Below are 14879 nucleotides of genomic sequence, written 5' to 3'. Positions count from 1 at the left end.
AGTTGACTGGCAAGGTGAGGTTTAATTTTTTTAAAATCATTTTTACAATGTCGCATTCTGTTAATGTGTTCTTCCATCTCTTGCATAATGCTCTGTAGGAAAAGGCAAAATCTCTAATAGGTTCTCGTTCTCCTTGAGTCCTAGTCCTGACTCGCTCTGCCAACTCGTCCTCATAGTCCTCTGAAAGAAAAGCAGAGCGGAAAGCTGCTTCGAATTCAGTCCAGGAGAAAGTAGACTTAGTAAAGCGAGCAACTTCCCACCAGTCATGTGCAGTTCCATGTAAGACTGTGCGAAAAGTAGCCAGAAGATCCACATCTGATAAGGGGTGTAAGGCCAAAAAGTCCTGACATTGAGTTAAATAATTTAAAGGGTCTGCGTCATCAGATGGCCTTCCAAATGTGGGGAATGTTAGTCGAAGATGGTCATTTTTTGCTTCCGTAGCAGTAGAAGATGTGGTGGTTTGCACTTCTGGGCTGGGTGGTGCGGAGAGGGAGATAGGTGTAGATATGGATACCTCTTTTGATTGATCAATCTTCTCTTTTCTTTCCTTTTCAAATTGTTATATCAAGTCTGATTGGAATTTTTGAAAGTTAGTGCCAAACTCGTCCATTTGTTTTTTACACTGATGAAGCTCTTGGTTGACACCATCTTGACTAGTCTGCAGGTTCCTGTGCATAACTTTAAGATCTTTTTTAATTTCTACCTGAAGCTGTTCAACCAAGAAACGTACCTCAGATACAAGGGAAGTCTTCACATTTGTCAGTTCATCTGTGATCATGCATTTGGTAGCTTTGGTCCATTGATCCATCTCGCTTTCTATGTGTTGCTTGTTATCAGAGATGCACTGGAGTAATTTTTGCTGGTTGCCCTCCATCTTAATTACCATATTTGAAATGTGTGCTGCATATTGAGATGACTTGTTCTTTACCTCCCTGGTAAGCTGAGTCATTGCACTTTCCTGTTTAAGGCTAGCCTCTTTTAAGGAGTCCAAATCTCCTTTAACTTGTTGAGTAAGATGTTGAATTCCTCTGCCAGGTGTAGGAAGTTCACAAGGCAAATCCTGCAAATCCTGCTGTCCCACAGAAGATGGAGAAAAAGATTCAGGTGATGAGCAAAGCTGCATACGGTCTGCACTGGGAGATTCCCCGGGGAGGGTTTGTGCTGAAGCGCTAACAGTCAAGGGCAAAGTGGAAAACCGCACACTGGTTATATACACAATATTCAATAGGGGCAAAATAATAAACAAAAAGGTTAAATAAACAGTTCCACCAATATTAGCATTTATTAATTTCTTACAGATACACACTTTCAATTAGCTCACACAATTGTTTCAAGTGAGAAAGGAAACAAAAACTTTAAAATAATAACTTCTCAAAAAAATGTTCAAATTCAAAAATCAATCAGCACCCAAATTCAGGGGTTTGCAAAAAAAAAAAAAAAACAGGCTGATTTTTTTTTTCACATTTAAGTCATAATTCACACTTGATCTGTGGGTTCAAGGTCCCTATTCGGTCGCCACTCTGTAACGGTGGTGGGCCCCAGAGAACAATTTGCGGTTAACTTTGATAAATAAATTTAAATCAACATGTTCGGGCGCCAGACAGGTATAGGCCTGCCAAAACAAAAACCTAGGATAGCCTAAAATAACCACCTGTTACATTCAATAAACCCAAATTATTCAGTCCTTTTTCCACAATCATAACTTGTAATTACCAATAATATATTTACTCCACACACGGCCAAAGAAAGTCACCACTGGTTTTATTACCACCAAACAATAAAAGGGAAAAAATGAAAATAAAAATCACAGCCACAATAAAACAACAAAAAAAGAAAAACAGAATTATAGGAAATTTGAACAATTTCAGATTAGTCAACTGTTCAATTTCACTTATTTTCTCTTTGTTCCAAGCATATATTTTTAACCCATAGTATGTCAATTATGTCACAGTTCGTGGTAACAGGGCTTTCAGCAGTAATTCACATTTGCATTTTAAATACCAATTTGTTCATATAAGTAACACACTGAATAAGCAGTTCGTAGGAGTAAGAGGAACAAACAAAATAAACAAAATATGCACGCCTCCCGTTACGTCATTGATTTGTGAAATCAAAAGTGAAAGTAAACAAGTGGCCCACGGAGTTTTCCGTTCTGCCACACCTTGATGACGGCTCTCTGAACCACACAACCTTGAAGCTAGAGCAGGGGAACACGTGCAGGACAATCTGACTGCTGTGTCTGCTCCAAACAATCGTGTGCCTGCACCCCATGAGCATGACTACCTGAAAAACATTTACACAGAGTTTACAAGTACATGCATTGATTTATTACTTTTGTAGTGGGCTTAACCACTGAAGTGGTTCAAATTTATAAATAAATTATACATTTATCCAAAGTGACTTACAGTGCATTCAGACTAACAGTTTTTACCTAACATGTGTTCCCTGGTATTCGAACTGAAGATGAAGACACCACAGCAGCATCTGGTCCTGATGAGACAGTAAAGGACAGGTGGAGTGATGGAGTGTCTCATCTGTGACTCTCGATCATTTCCAGGATGATGCTGTGCTCTTCTCCATCATCAGTGCACACACCAGTCTACAGACATTTTCATGTCCCACAAAAATACACATACACAATACAAAACGTCATTACATTATTCTTTTCCTTGCAGGTCCTGCTCCACCACAAAATATCTGCAGCAAATGCACAGAAATCAAGAATAAGAAAGGAGGTGTAATGGTTGTTTAAAATTACATTAATTAAAATTAAATAAAACTTACGATTTAAAATGTTTCATTTATTTTTGTAGTGTACTCACACAAATCCTTTGATGTTAGCATTCCTTCATCAGTGTCTCTGCAGCAGATAAACACACGTGTGTCTCATCTGTCCCTGTAACATCCAGACAAGAGTCAGTCTCCTCTGTCATATATCTCTGATATACTGCATTTAAATTTTGAGCTAATAACTGATGTAACTCACTTTTTATCCAACACAAATGTTCCTTAAATTATCAATATTGCAAAATGGACAAAAAAAATAGATAACTTATGTTTAGTTACTTTACATAGATTTGTTTGTTTACATGACTTACACTCATCTATAGCAGTGTTGACAAAAGTGAATTCTACACAATATCACACACACATCACTCAGACACATGTTTCATGTCTGTTAGATGTGCTCATCTACAATACTTATCAAACATTATCCAGTCAGATGATGAATAGACATTTAGTAATAGTCTTCAAGAAGTATATATGGTTTATGTAAATCCACTATTGAGTCGTGTACTTAATGGAGCTCCCCTGTCAGTTATGCTTTATAAAACATGTTTACAGCGAAATCACAAATATGCTATATTATGTAGGTGAAACCTGGGGATAACGTCTTTAGACCTTTTGCTTATATGTTGCTTACTTTACGACTTAGTCTTAATTAATTATTAACTCCAAAAATAATACCACTGTATTAAAATGACTTATACACTTCAATTTAAATAATTATTTCGGGGGGAAAAATATTCTCGGCGTTGTCTCTCACAGCAAGCTGTCATATTCATCTTCTTTCCAGTTTAACGGCGGTTGGCATCCAGTTTATTGTGCATCCAGTGTACAAAAAGAACTCAAAATAATTGGACAAATTGGTGAACCTGGTCAGAGAGACAAATTAAAATGTACCAGCCTGGACAGACAGATTCACAGGGCATGCAAAAGGGGTTATGATGAGGGAGAAATTGTTGAGGCAGTCATTTAAGCCATCATCCCAGGTGTCAATTTGAGAAGTTATCTGGAGAGTAGAACAGACTTAACATTGCCTGTCCTTAAACAAATTCTCAGGGCACATTTTATAGAAAAGGATCCAACAGAATTGTATCACTCACTCACACGTGCAGTTCAAGAACCCAAGGAAATGCCTATCCAGTTCTTAGTTCGAGCCAGGGATCTCAGACAGAGGGTTTTGTCAGCATCTAAAAAAGTGAAGACAGGATTAAGATATAATTATGAACTAATCCAGAATCAGTTTCTGCAGACAGTTATGACTGGCCTTCATGATGACAGCATACGCACAGATATAAAACCCTAATTGGAAAACCCATGCGTAGAAGATGAAGTGCTTCTGGAGAAAATGAACATGTCATATAGTCTGGAGCTTGAAGCTTGCAAAGTTCTCAACCACTCGACCAAAAATAGCCAAGGTGGCCATGGTGATGGAGGAGGAACAGGCACATGCTGAACAAGATAAAGGTGTCATTATAAAAAAAGAGAAAGCTCCAAAGCCTAACAACCTGATGGAAAAGCTTGATGCACGAGACAAAGTGATTTGTGAAGCAATCCAGAGCCTTACGTCTCAAGTAGCGAGCCTTGCTCAAACATCACGGCCTCAGACAATCAGAAACAGTAACCAGAGATTCACTTAAAATCGATTTCAACCTGTTCGAGCAAGCACCAGGCACTGTACCCAATGTGAGCAGTCCAACCCAGAGGGAAGATGTGAACACTGCTACAAGTGTGGCAGCAGTGAGCACTGGGCAGCGGGTTATCGGAAACTAACTGTAACCAATGTGACGTCAAGCAAGATTGAGATTACATCAGACATCATTGAAAGCTTACCAAGAGCTTGCTTATCTGAAGCACCATGGTCGAACAAACAGGAGAAAACAGCCAGTTTGGTGGGACGCAAATGCTTGGTGAAATGTTCTCTTGGAGTTGTTAATACATCAGTGCTTTGGGACACAGGGTCACAGGTTTCAATTGTGGGTTCGGAGTGGAAGAAGAGACATCTCCCTGACACAGAGGTGAGACCAGTGAGAGAGCTACTTGAGGAGGGAGAACTCAACCTGACAGCGGCAAATGAGATGAGCATACCATATGAAGGTTGGATGCAAGTGGAGATTTGTCTGTCTGGAAACACTGAAACTGAAGGAGGGGGAATACACCTGCTGGAATCAATTCTCATTGCATCCAGTGAATTGGAGAAACCCATAATCAGCTTTAATGTGATTGAGGAATTGGTCCAAGCTAACGCAGCCCAGCAGATTCCTTTGAGTTTTCTTGTGAACACACTGAGTTCATCTCTGGAAGTTAGCCCTAGGAAAGCAAAAGCCGTTCTAAGGTGCGCGAAAGTGAACGTCAGCTGTGGCAAACTGAATAGGACGGTTACCCTTGGAACACACGTGATGCTGGAGCCCAATTCAGAAGTATCCTGGCCGGCAGGTGTAAAGGTAAACAAACAGCTTATACAGATGCCTCAAAATGATAATGTCAACATTACAGTGATGGTGGAAAATACCACGGAAGAAGAAGTGACACGTACAGCACGGACTGTCCTGGGGTGGCTGCATACAGTGGATGCCATCCATCAGCTGGAAGTGAAACCCCTGCCTCCGTCTGAATCCCAATTTCAGGTATCAAAATGTGACAATGACTCAACTCCAGAGACTCCGATCAGGGTTCAGGAGAGTGAAGGATGGGACCCTCCAGTGGACCGCAGTCACTTACCTGGGGAACAACAGGAGTGTGTGAGACAGCAGTTGAGAGAGAATAGTGGAGTGTTTGCTAAGGATGACTGGGATACTGGATGTATTCAGGATTTTACAATGGACATTCGTTTGAAAGACAACATCCCTGTCCAAAAGACGTACAAACAGTGATAATAACCCATTGTCATATGTCATGAAAATGGCAAAGCTCAATGCAGTGGGGTAACGGTGGGTTTCTGAGCTGGCAAGCTACCGTTTCACTTTGAAATATAGACCAGGAACGGCAAATCGAGATGCAGATTTCTTCGTGTACTCAGGAATGTGAGCCAGAAGTGCTGGGATCAATTGGGGAAGTCCTAAAAGCACAACGATGTGCAGAAGTGGACTGGATATCTGCAATCACTTGCAACATAGATGTCTTACCAGAGGAGCTGAAGTGATCCAGTCATCAGCCAAGTACTTGATCTGAAACAGAAACAAATCAATCTCAAACACAAACAAAAATTGAGGGAACCGGAAGCTGTGAGACGACTCTTACGAGAATGGCATCACCTGCAGATTAATGAGGAAGGTATCCTGCAAAGAAAAATAATGGCGCCAGAACTCAGTTAGTTATTCCATAAAACTTAAAAATGATGATATACAAGTACTTACATAAAGATATGCCCCACCTAGGTGCCGATCGCATGGTGGCAGCAGCTCCTGCATGGCTCTTCTGGCCGAAAATGAGAGAAGAGATGGAGCATTATGTCACGAGAGTGTGGCGATGCCTAAGACAAAAGAAACCAAACCTGATCAACAGAACTCCAATCCAGAGCACTGAGACAACAGCTCCATTTGAGATGATTTCGATTGATTACCTGCACCTGGAGAGAAGCAGAGGAGGCGCAGAGTATATCCTCATGGTCATTGACCATTTTTCAAAATTTGCTCAGGCTTAAGACCGCAGCCTGGAAAATCTTTGAAGATTTCATCATGCGCTTTGGTTATCCTGGAAAGATCCACCATGACCAGGGGAAGGAATTTGAGAACAGCCTGTTCCAAAAGCTACAGAGTTACTGTGGGATTAAGCATTCACGTACAACTCCCTACCACCCCCAAGCTAACCTGGCAGAGAGGTTTAATAGGACATTGTTGGGGATGTTGAGGACCCTAGAGGAAACAGAGAAGTCGAATTGGGCAGAACACCTGAACAAAGTTGTCCACGCCTATAATTCTACTGTGCACGAGTCAACCGGATTTTCTCCATTCTTTCTCCTTTTTGGTCAAGAGCCAGTTCTTCGAATTGATCTGGTGCTCCCCATAAAGCAAGTAAAGAACACGCAGTCTCACACCGACTACGCTGAAAAGTGGAAAAGGTCTATGCAAGAAGCATACGAGATTGAGAAAAAGAACATGAAGAAGGCTGCTGCAAGGGGGCAAATAAATTACATGGAGTTCTGTCCTGGAGCCAGGGGATCATGTGTTGGTGAGGAACCTTTCGGAAAGAAGTGGCCCAGGAAAACTGCGAGCGTTCTGGGAAAAGCCAAAGTATGTGGTAAAAGAAAGGAGAGGAGATGGCCCGGTGTATGTAGTCGGACCGTTGGATGTGACTGGAAGGGAAAGAGTGCTGCACCGGAACCTTCTATTGCCTTGTCTTTACCTGGTTGAGGAGCAGAGGACACCTGATGTTCGGCTGGAAAGAAAAGGATGTCAGAGGAACAGTTCAAAACAGGGAGCACAACCACGACGAAATACTCACCATGAAAGCACCGACAGTTCCAACGATGAGGAGGTTGACTTGTGGGTTCCAATGCAGAGAGCAGGAACATATCTGGATCCATGTGCAGCAGAATTTCACCCTGGAAGAGGGGAGAGAAACAGGAAACCTGAAAAGGAAACTGACATTAAAGAAATCGTTGATGAATCTGTAAACATACCTGACTCGGATAAGTCAGATGAAGAAGTGCTGGGAGATCTTCAAGGGGAGCAGGAGCTGGAGGAAAGATTTGTTGGAGAAGCCGAGCATGAATATATTGATTTGGCATCGGAACCTATCAGGAGAACTTCTGCCAGAACCAGGCAACCTAGGAATCTGTACACGTATGACACCCTGGGTGAGCCCACGCTTCGACCAGTGAACTGGAGTGTTTGTGGTGGAAATACTGACGTGAGAACCTGCTGTGTACAACCCCAGCTTAGCATCGATGAATCTGATGAACCTGAATCTGTATCCTTGATACTAAGTAACACTAGTGAGAGTTGAAAAAAATTAATGTTCAAAGTAATAATTTTGTTAAGTGACTTAAAAACAGTTAAGGGTTTTGTAAGTTTACAACCGTAATAATGCTCTAAAGCATAGGTTATAGGTTGATAGGCTGGATGAAACACTAAGAGATTAATGCATTAATTAATCACATTTGAAATGTGTTAATACATTGTGGAGGTGTAGGTAGTTGTGTCCATTTGTCATTGCAGGCCCACCAGCGAGCCTAAAGACAAGACATCTCTCAACATGCAACTAATCTAAAAGTTTAGATCATTGTTATTATGTCACAGTTGTATGGAAGTAAACTATATTGTTAAGCTGAGAAAGCATGTACATTACACTGTAATTGAAACTTACATTTTCAGTATATACCCAGAGATAGTAAATTAAAAATGTTTTGTAACATTTTATTTTTTTTAGTGGGGAGGGTGTAAGGACCTCAAATAATTATTTGATTTGTTTCATGTCTGTGTTTATTGTAGGTATTTGTTACTAATATAATTTAGAGGATAAATGTTGAACTTCTCAGAAATGATGTATACTGTTGGGGGCACTGTGAGAAGAAAAGAGTAGTGGGTAAAGAAGGAGAAAGAAGAAGGAGAGTTAACACGTTTCGTTCATATTAAAACTTTCAGCCCCATAATCTGTCACAGAAAACAAAAGAGAAAAACAACCGGGGCAAATAAATCTACCAGAAAAGAAAAGCTGTCGTTGTTATTGTCCAAGGGGGCAACATTTGCAAAACTTAATTTTATTTTGCAACGCTTCACTTCTTTTGCAAGTATACGTGGCCCTGTTTTCACATATATCATATACTTCATATATTCACACTCTTTGCAGAACCTTTGCTCTGGATAGTAAGCCTTGCATCTAGTGTGACATTACATCTTTCCTGTGTTACTTTCAGAGCTGTGATCTCACTGTTGAGGTTTGAAAGTGAGACTGAAGGAAATTAACTATTTTAGTCTTTCCACTTCTTTGGTTTAGCTGGTCGAATTTTGTGTCAGTCTCAACATCTCAACTGCAGAAGCTGCTGAGGATCTGGAAAGACTGAGAGAAAGAGAAATGGCTGATACCTGTCATTTGTTTCTGCTGGGACTAGCAATTCTCTCTTCACTTCTCACAGGTTAACACATTATTATATTAATATATGTTCAAGTGTTTTACTAGAGCTGGTATTGAGTTAGTTTGAACATTATTGATTCTTCCTGACGTTGTTCTGATCTCAGTCACATCTGAAATACTGTTTTATTCCTGAATGCACTGATATCTGATACTGAGAATGACCTGCTGTCACAGGGGTTAGTTTATGAAGCTTCATTTATTAATATACAGCATAATGATCACTCAAACGTTCTTGTGTTTCAGGAACCAATGGAGTGAATGATGCTTATGTGTTCATCAGTTCTGGTGAAGATGTCAGTCTGCCCTGTAATAATGCTTTTCATGACTGCAAATCAACTACATGGCTCTATAACAGACTCAGTAATTCAGCAGCAGAGGAACTGATTCGTTTAGGGGAAAAGAAGAAAGACACAGAGAGACATGAGAGACTGAGTCTTGGGTCCAACTGCTCTCTGAACATCAGGAACATCTCAACAGAAGATTATGGATCTTACATCTGCCAACAGTGGACTGGTGACAAGAGAGACCAAAAACAAACAAATGACACATGTGTTTATCTGCTTGTTCTTCATGGTAATTTAATGATTATGTGGTCAATTTAAAAAGGGCAAATTCTTGATTTAATCTCTCCTGATAATTGAAGAGTGTGTGATGTGTGTGTCATTCTGTGTTTCAGTCTCACAGACTCAGATCAGTTCAGGTCTCTCTGTGTCTCTCTCCTGTCGGCTGTATTCATATCCTCGCATCTCTTGTGATGAATGGATCCGTTCTGAGGAAATTCAGCTGTTCTGGGTGAATCCGGCTGGTGTTAATCTGAATATATCAGACTCCAGATATCAGATATTACCCTCATCAGATCCCTGTATCATCTCTCTGACTACAACACTCCTGAATGAAGATCACAACAAAGAGTGGAGATGTAATGTTACTCAGAACAATCAAGTCAAGACCTCAGTCACATACACTGACAAGAGTCCAGGTGAGAAGCTTAACTCAATTTCAGAAGGCCCTCTGATAGAATATCATATTCACAGATATATTGTGGAGAAAAAGCATACTTTATTGTGTTTGTAATTAGTGCTGTCAAAATTAGCGCGTTAACGCATTCGATTAATTTGAATGTAACCCACCTAAAAAACGGGTTAACCAGTTAATTGTATTTAATTATTATTATTATTTACTCATACTTTATGTTATGAGTAATGGGGCTTTTATTTTGAAAATACTTTTTACTTTGTGGGAACCCGGAAGTAGCGAACTAAAATAGTTCCGTTCGCATAACACCGCCAAAATCAGATGGAGCTCTGATATGGTTTCTTCCACGAGTTAAGAAAAAGTGAAGAAAAGAAGTTCGAGAGCCATCCAGAAATCGTTTTTATCTGTCCTGGCTTCTATTGGAAATCCTCTCTTGGTAAGCTAAAGTGTTCAATGATTGTGTGAGTGGAAAAAAACCACGAGGTGGTCATGCTAGCTCCAATTAGTGATTATTCAATATTTTCTGTTGTTTTGAAGGAATGTAACATGATAAAAGACATTTATTTCATGGTTTAAGGAGAGATGTAAACTAAATTGGCATGTATTACGAAAATATGCTTTTGTAATATTTTTACATTGTGGTATATATGTGACAAAAGGTTAAAGTTGCATACAGGATAATGTAAAATATCATTTTAAGTTATTCAAAGTGGTTAAATCAGCAAATGCTGCAATTCATATAAATGTTTTTGAATTTAAAACTGTAATTCATTTATTTTGATCCAACATCTAAAAAATTCTATGTGAAAAGGGATTAAAAGCAGAGAGAAAAAGTTCATTAGTGCAATGTATTCCTATAATTACATTTCATTGTAATGACATAAGGTTAAAATGGTATATTCTGACTTTGATAGTTAAAATAGCTACTGTTTCTTCATGTGAACTATGCTATGATATTTTCTGAACAGTGATATAATGTTGTACAACACTTCAAGAACCAGTTGATATCATTGATTTTGGACTGAACCTGTTCTATATACAGGTCAGGTTTTTTTTTATGAGGGGAGCAGAAGATCCAGAAGCTCCAGTCCTTGAATCACATCAAGTGAACCATTGATCCATAGATGGCGAGCCTTCCCAATGAGCCGTGAACTTGTACCACAGGATTCCGGAAGCTGTGGTAGGATTGTGTCAGTTCACCGAACCGGCATCAACAAGGTTTTCCTTTTTTTGAAGTATTTACCCTAGACTTTGACTATTCTTTTTTTTTTTACTGACTTGAACTCTGGAATTCCTAAGGACGACTTCCAAGGAACATTTTCAAGAAGGACATTTTATTTTATTCAAAATTTATTTTGGGCCCATAGGTGTTGTGTACACAATTGTTGTGAAGTGTTTGCTATATTTGTTAAACTAAAGTGTTACACATATCAAAACGTTAAACTGGTGTTGCTTGGTTATTACTGTACTTCTCAGCTCCTACGAACCTAGGGTGTACATCCTCAGAAGTGGGTTACACGGTAAAACTTGGCGAGCCAGCAGCCAGGAGCTTTGAGTAAGTAATAACCAGGTGTAAATATTTTTTTTTTGTTTTTCGAAAATGGATGTGATTAAGAATGAAGGTATTAAGGTCCCCAATGCCGTCATTGTATCAGGTCTGACAAATACTGATTTAGACGAAGAGATTTATGAAGATTTAAAGCAATTTGGGTCTGTTAACAGAATTGTCAAGGTTTTAGACAAAACCTCTGAGTTCTATGGTAAAGCCTTTGTAGAATATGCATCTGGTGCTGCTGTGGAGACACTTGAGAAGGATTTACCTCTTGATAGAACCAGTGATACAGATGACAATGTTGTCTTCCACGTTGAAGCTTTATCCAGTGTATACTCAAGTGAAAAAGGTACCGATCTTACCAAAACATTTCTGTCTGACCTCCAAAATATTGCAAAACTAAGTGGAAAATCTTTTGAAAATCTGCTACATGACGAGTTAGCACGAATTACTGGATTACTGAAAGAGCGAGATGAGTCTGGCAGACCTCAGGGTACAGTCGTGGCACCTGCTGAAACAGCCACAGATTCCGTTTCCCCTGATGACACTCAAATGGATTCAGTCAATGATGAGCAACGTCCTCTTGACCCCCTTAGCCCTCGTTTCAGACCTATGGCAAATGCTATGCCCATTCAATTGCCAGTATCTTCCCTCTTGCAAACTGCTGAACAATTTACTCCACCTGAGGTGCAGCGTGTAGTGGTTGAACACATCGTCAAAAGTTCTGACCTCTCTTCGCAAATACACGCATCAGTAAAAGTTAGACCTTTTTCCGGCAAGGTTCCTTGCCCGAACTTTGAAGTCGATTATGAGACTTGGAGGAACAGTATTGAATGTCACTTGGCTGATCCTACTGTTTCCAGTGCACAGCTAGTAAGACGCATTGTTGATAGTTTGCTTCCTCCTGCCGTTTCGGTTGTCAAGTCGCTTGGTTACCAAGCAAATCCAAAAGCTTTCCTTGATCTGCTTGACTCCGCTTATGCTACAGTGGAAGATGGTGACGAACTTTTTGCACAGTTTTTAAATGTTAACCAGAACTCAGGCGAAAAACCTTCAAACTATCTCCAGAGATTGCAGACCCTTTTGAATAGAATTGTGAAAATGAAAACCATTTTGCCTCAAGATTCAGACAAGCAGCTCTTAAAGCAGTTCTGTAGGGGCTGCTGGAGCAATGTGCTGATTAATAACCTTCAGCTTGAGCAACGCAAAAAGAATCCGCCCACTTTTCCAGAGTTTTTACTCCTTTTACGCACAGAAGAGGACAAACAAACTGCAAAAGCAAACAGGATGAAGCAACATCTGGGATTTCAAAAACCAAAAGCTCAAGCTGCAGTGCAAGTGCATGAGGCATATATGGGAGATACATACGATCCGCCTCAGTCTTTCTCTTCCGAACAACCAGCTATGAAAAGACTTCAAAAACAAATTGTCGAACTGCAGGCTCAAATTGCTGCTTTATCAAGTTCCAAACAACAGACGTCACCTACAAACAAATCTGTAAAGAAAAAGGAAAAGGAGAAACGACAAGAGAAACCTGTTAATAAAAAGACATCAACATCAAAACTGACTTCAGAAGCCACATCCACAACAGTTAGATCAAAGCCAAGGCCATGGTACTGTTTCAGTTGTGGCGAGGATGGGCATATTGCCACAAACTGTGATGATCCTCCCAACCCCACTTTAGTGTCTGCAAAAAGAACTATGTTAAAAGAGAAACAACAAGCTTGGGAAAAAGATCATCCAATCCCTGATAAACATTTAAACTGAACAGTGTTTCTATTGAGGGACAAATGGAAACAAATCAACCTGAAAGTCCCATAATTGAATCAAAAACCAAATCGGAAGTTAAGTTAAAAGAGCACAAAGTGACAGAAACCAGGACCTTACCAAAAGGGCTAGTTGGTAGCAAGAGCACCGCTAACGTTAAAGTTAATGGGCTTGAGTGCAATTCACTACTTGATACTGGGTCTCAGGTAACAACTATGTCAGTGTCGTTTTACAACCGTTACCTTTCTGATCAGACCATGCACCCAGTAGCTGACTTACTAGAGATTGAAGGGGCGAACGGTCAGTCAGTGCCCTACCTGGGGTATGTTAAAGTTACACTCCAGTTTCCCAAAGAGTTCATTGCTAGTCAGCCTGAATTAGAGACACTTGCTCTCGTAGTGCCAGATGTTAGGTCCAACAGTCTCACCCCGTTGTTAATTGGAACTAACACTCTCGATCCCCTGTACGAGCAGTTTTGTGATGATAATACATTTCGAAAGAGTGCTTACTGTGGCTACCACCAGGTCCTGAGAACTTTACAAATTAGACACAAGCATAGTTTTAATGGCAGATTAGGTCTCGTCAGCTTGAGAAATAACGAGCCAAGTGTAATCTATGCTGGTGAAAAGATAGTGCTAGAGGGATATGCAAATATTCACAATGTAAACAATGAAAGATGTGTCTTACTTGAGCAACCTACCGTGTCATCCTTACCTGGGGGAATTTTTGTCGAATGTTGTCTCCTTAATGTCCCAAGAGACACCCCATACAAAATACCTGTAGTGGTAAGGAATGAAACTGATCGAAACATTTGCCTTCCTGTTAGGTGTATAATTGGTGAACTTAGTGCTGTTAAGGAGATTGTTACGACTCAGAACACCACTAGTTGTAGTAGCCACCAGCATTCCACTAGCCAAACAAACAAGCAGCCAAGTTCAAACCTAACCTTCGACTTTGGAGAATCACTTCCCGAGGAGTGGAAAGCTCGTATGACAAACAAGTTGAACACATTCTCAGACATTTTCTCTCATCACGATCTCGACTACGGACATGCAACAAAAGTGAAACATTCAATTAAACTCAAGGATGAGACACCTTTCAAGCAACGCCCACGTCCTATTCATCCTCAGGATTTTGACGCAGTGAAGCGTCACCTGCAGTCTCTCCTTGAAGCAGGGATCATTCGCGAATCACAGTCTCCTTTTGCATCTCCAATAGTCGTAGTCAAAAAGAAGAACGGTGATGTCAGATTGTGTGTAGACTACCGACAATTAAATATGCAAACAATCAAAGATGCGTATGCATTACCGAATCTTGAGGAATCCTTCTCAGCCCTGAGCGGATCTCAGTGGTTTTCAGTAATGGACCTGAAAAGCGGCTATTACCAGATTGAGATGACTGAGACTGACAAAGACAAGACAGCGTTCGTGTGCCCTCTAGGGTTTTGGGAGTGGAATCGCATGCCACAGGGGATCACAAATGCGCCCAGCACTTTTCAGCGTTTAATGGAAAAGTGCATGGGGGACATCAATTTGCGTGAGGTGCTCGTGTTCTTAGATGATATTATTGTCTTTTCCAAAACGCTAGAGGAGCATGAAACCCGTCTCACGAACGTCCTGTCCCGCTTGCGAGAGAACGGTTTAAAGTTATCTCCTGAAAAGTGCCGTTTCTTTCAAACTTCGGTTCGTTACTTAGGCCATATAGTATCACGCGAAGGAGTTGAAAC

The 14879-nt window shown here is 40.4% G+C and overlaps 1 protein-coding gene across 1 annotated transcript in view; it reads left to right on the top strand.

Moving 5' to 3' along the window:
* The first annotated feature begins 8181 nt into the window (after positions 1 to 8181).
* LOC113098318 (uncharacterized) overlaps positions 8182 to 14879 on the top strand; it is a 55812-nt gene continuing 49114 nt past the window's right edge. Inside the window, exons 1-3 of the mRNA XM_026263347.1 lie at positions 8182 to 8860; positions 9103 to 9432; positions 9536 to 9838. Of these exons, the coding sequence (XP_026119132.1) occupies positions 8800 to 8860; positions 9103 to 9432; positions 9536 to 9838 (694 nt within the window). The 5' untranslated portion in view covers positions 8182 to 8799. The remainder of the gene's footprint in view (positions 8861 to 9102; positions 9433 to 9535; positions 9839 to 14879) is intronic.

The sequence above is a fragment of the Carassius auratus genome, unplaced genomic scaffold, assembly GCF_003368295.1.
Source record: "Carassius auratus strain Wakin unplaced genomic scaffold, ASM336829v1 scaf_tig00216514, whole genome shotgun sequence".
Classification (NCBI taxonomy): Eukaryota; Metazoa; Chordata; class Actinopteri; order Cypriniformes; family Cyprinidae; genus Carassius; species Carassius auratus.
This window is presented reverse-complemented; position numbering and strand designations above follow the sequence as displayed.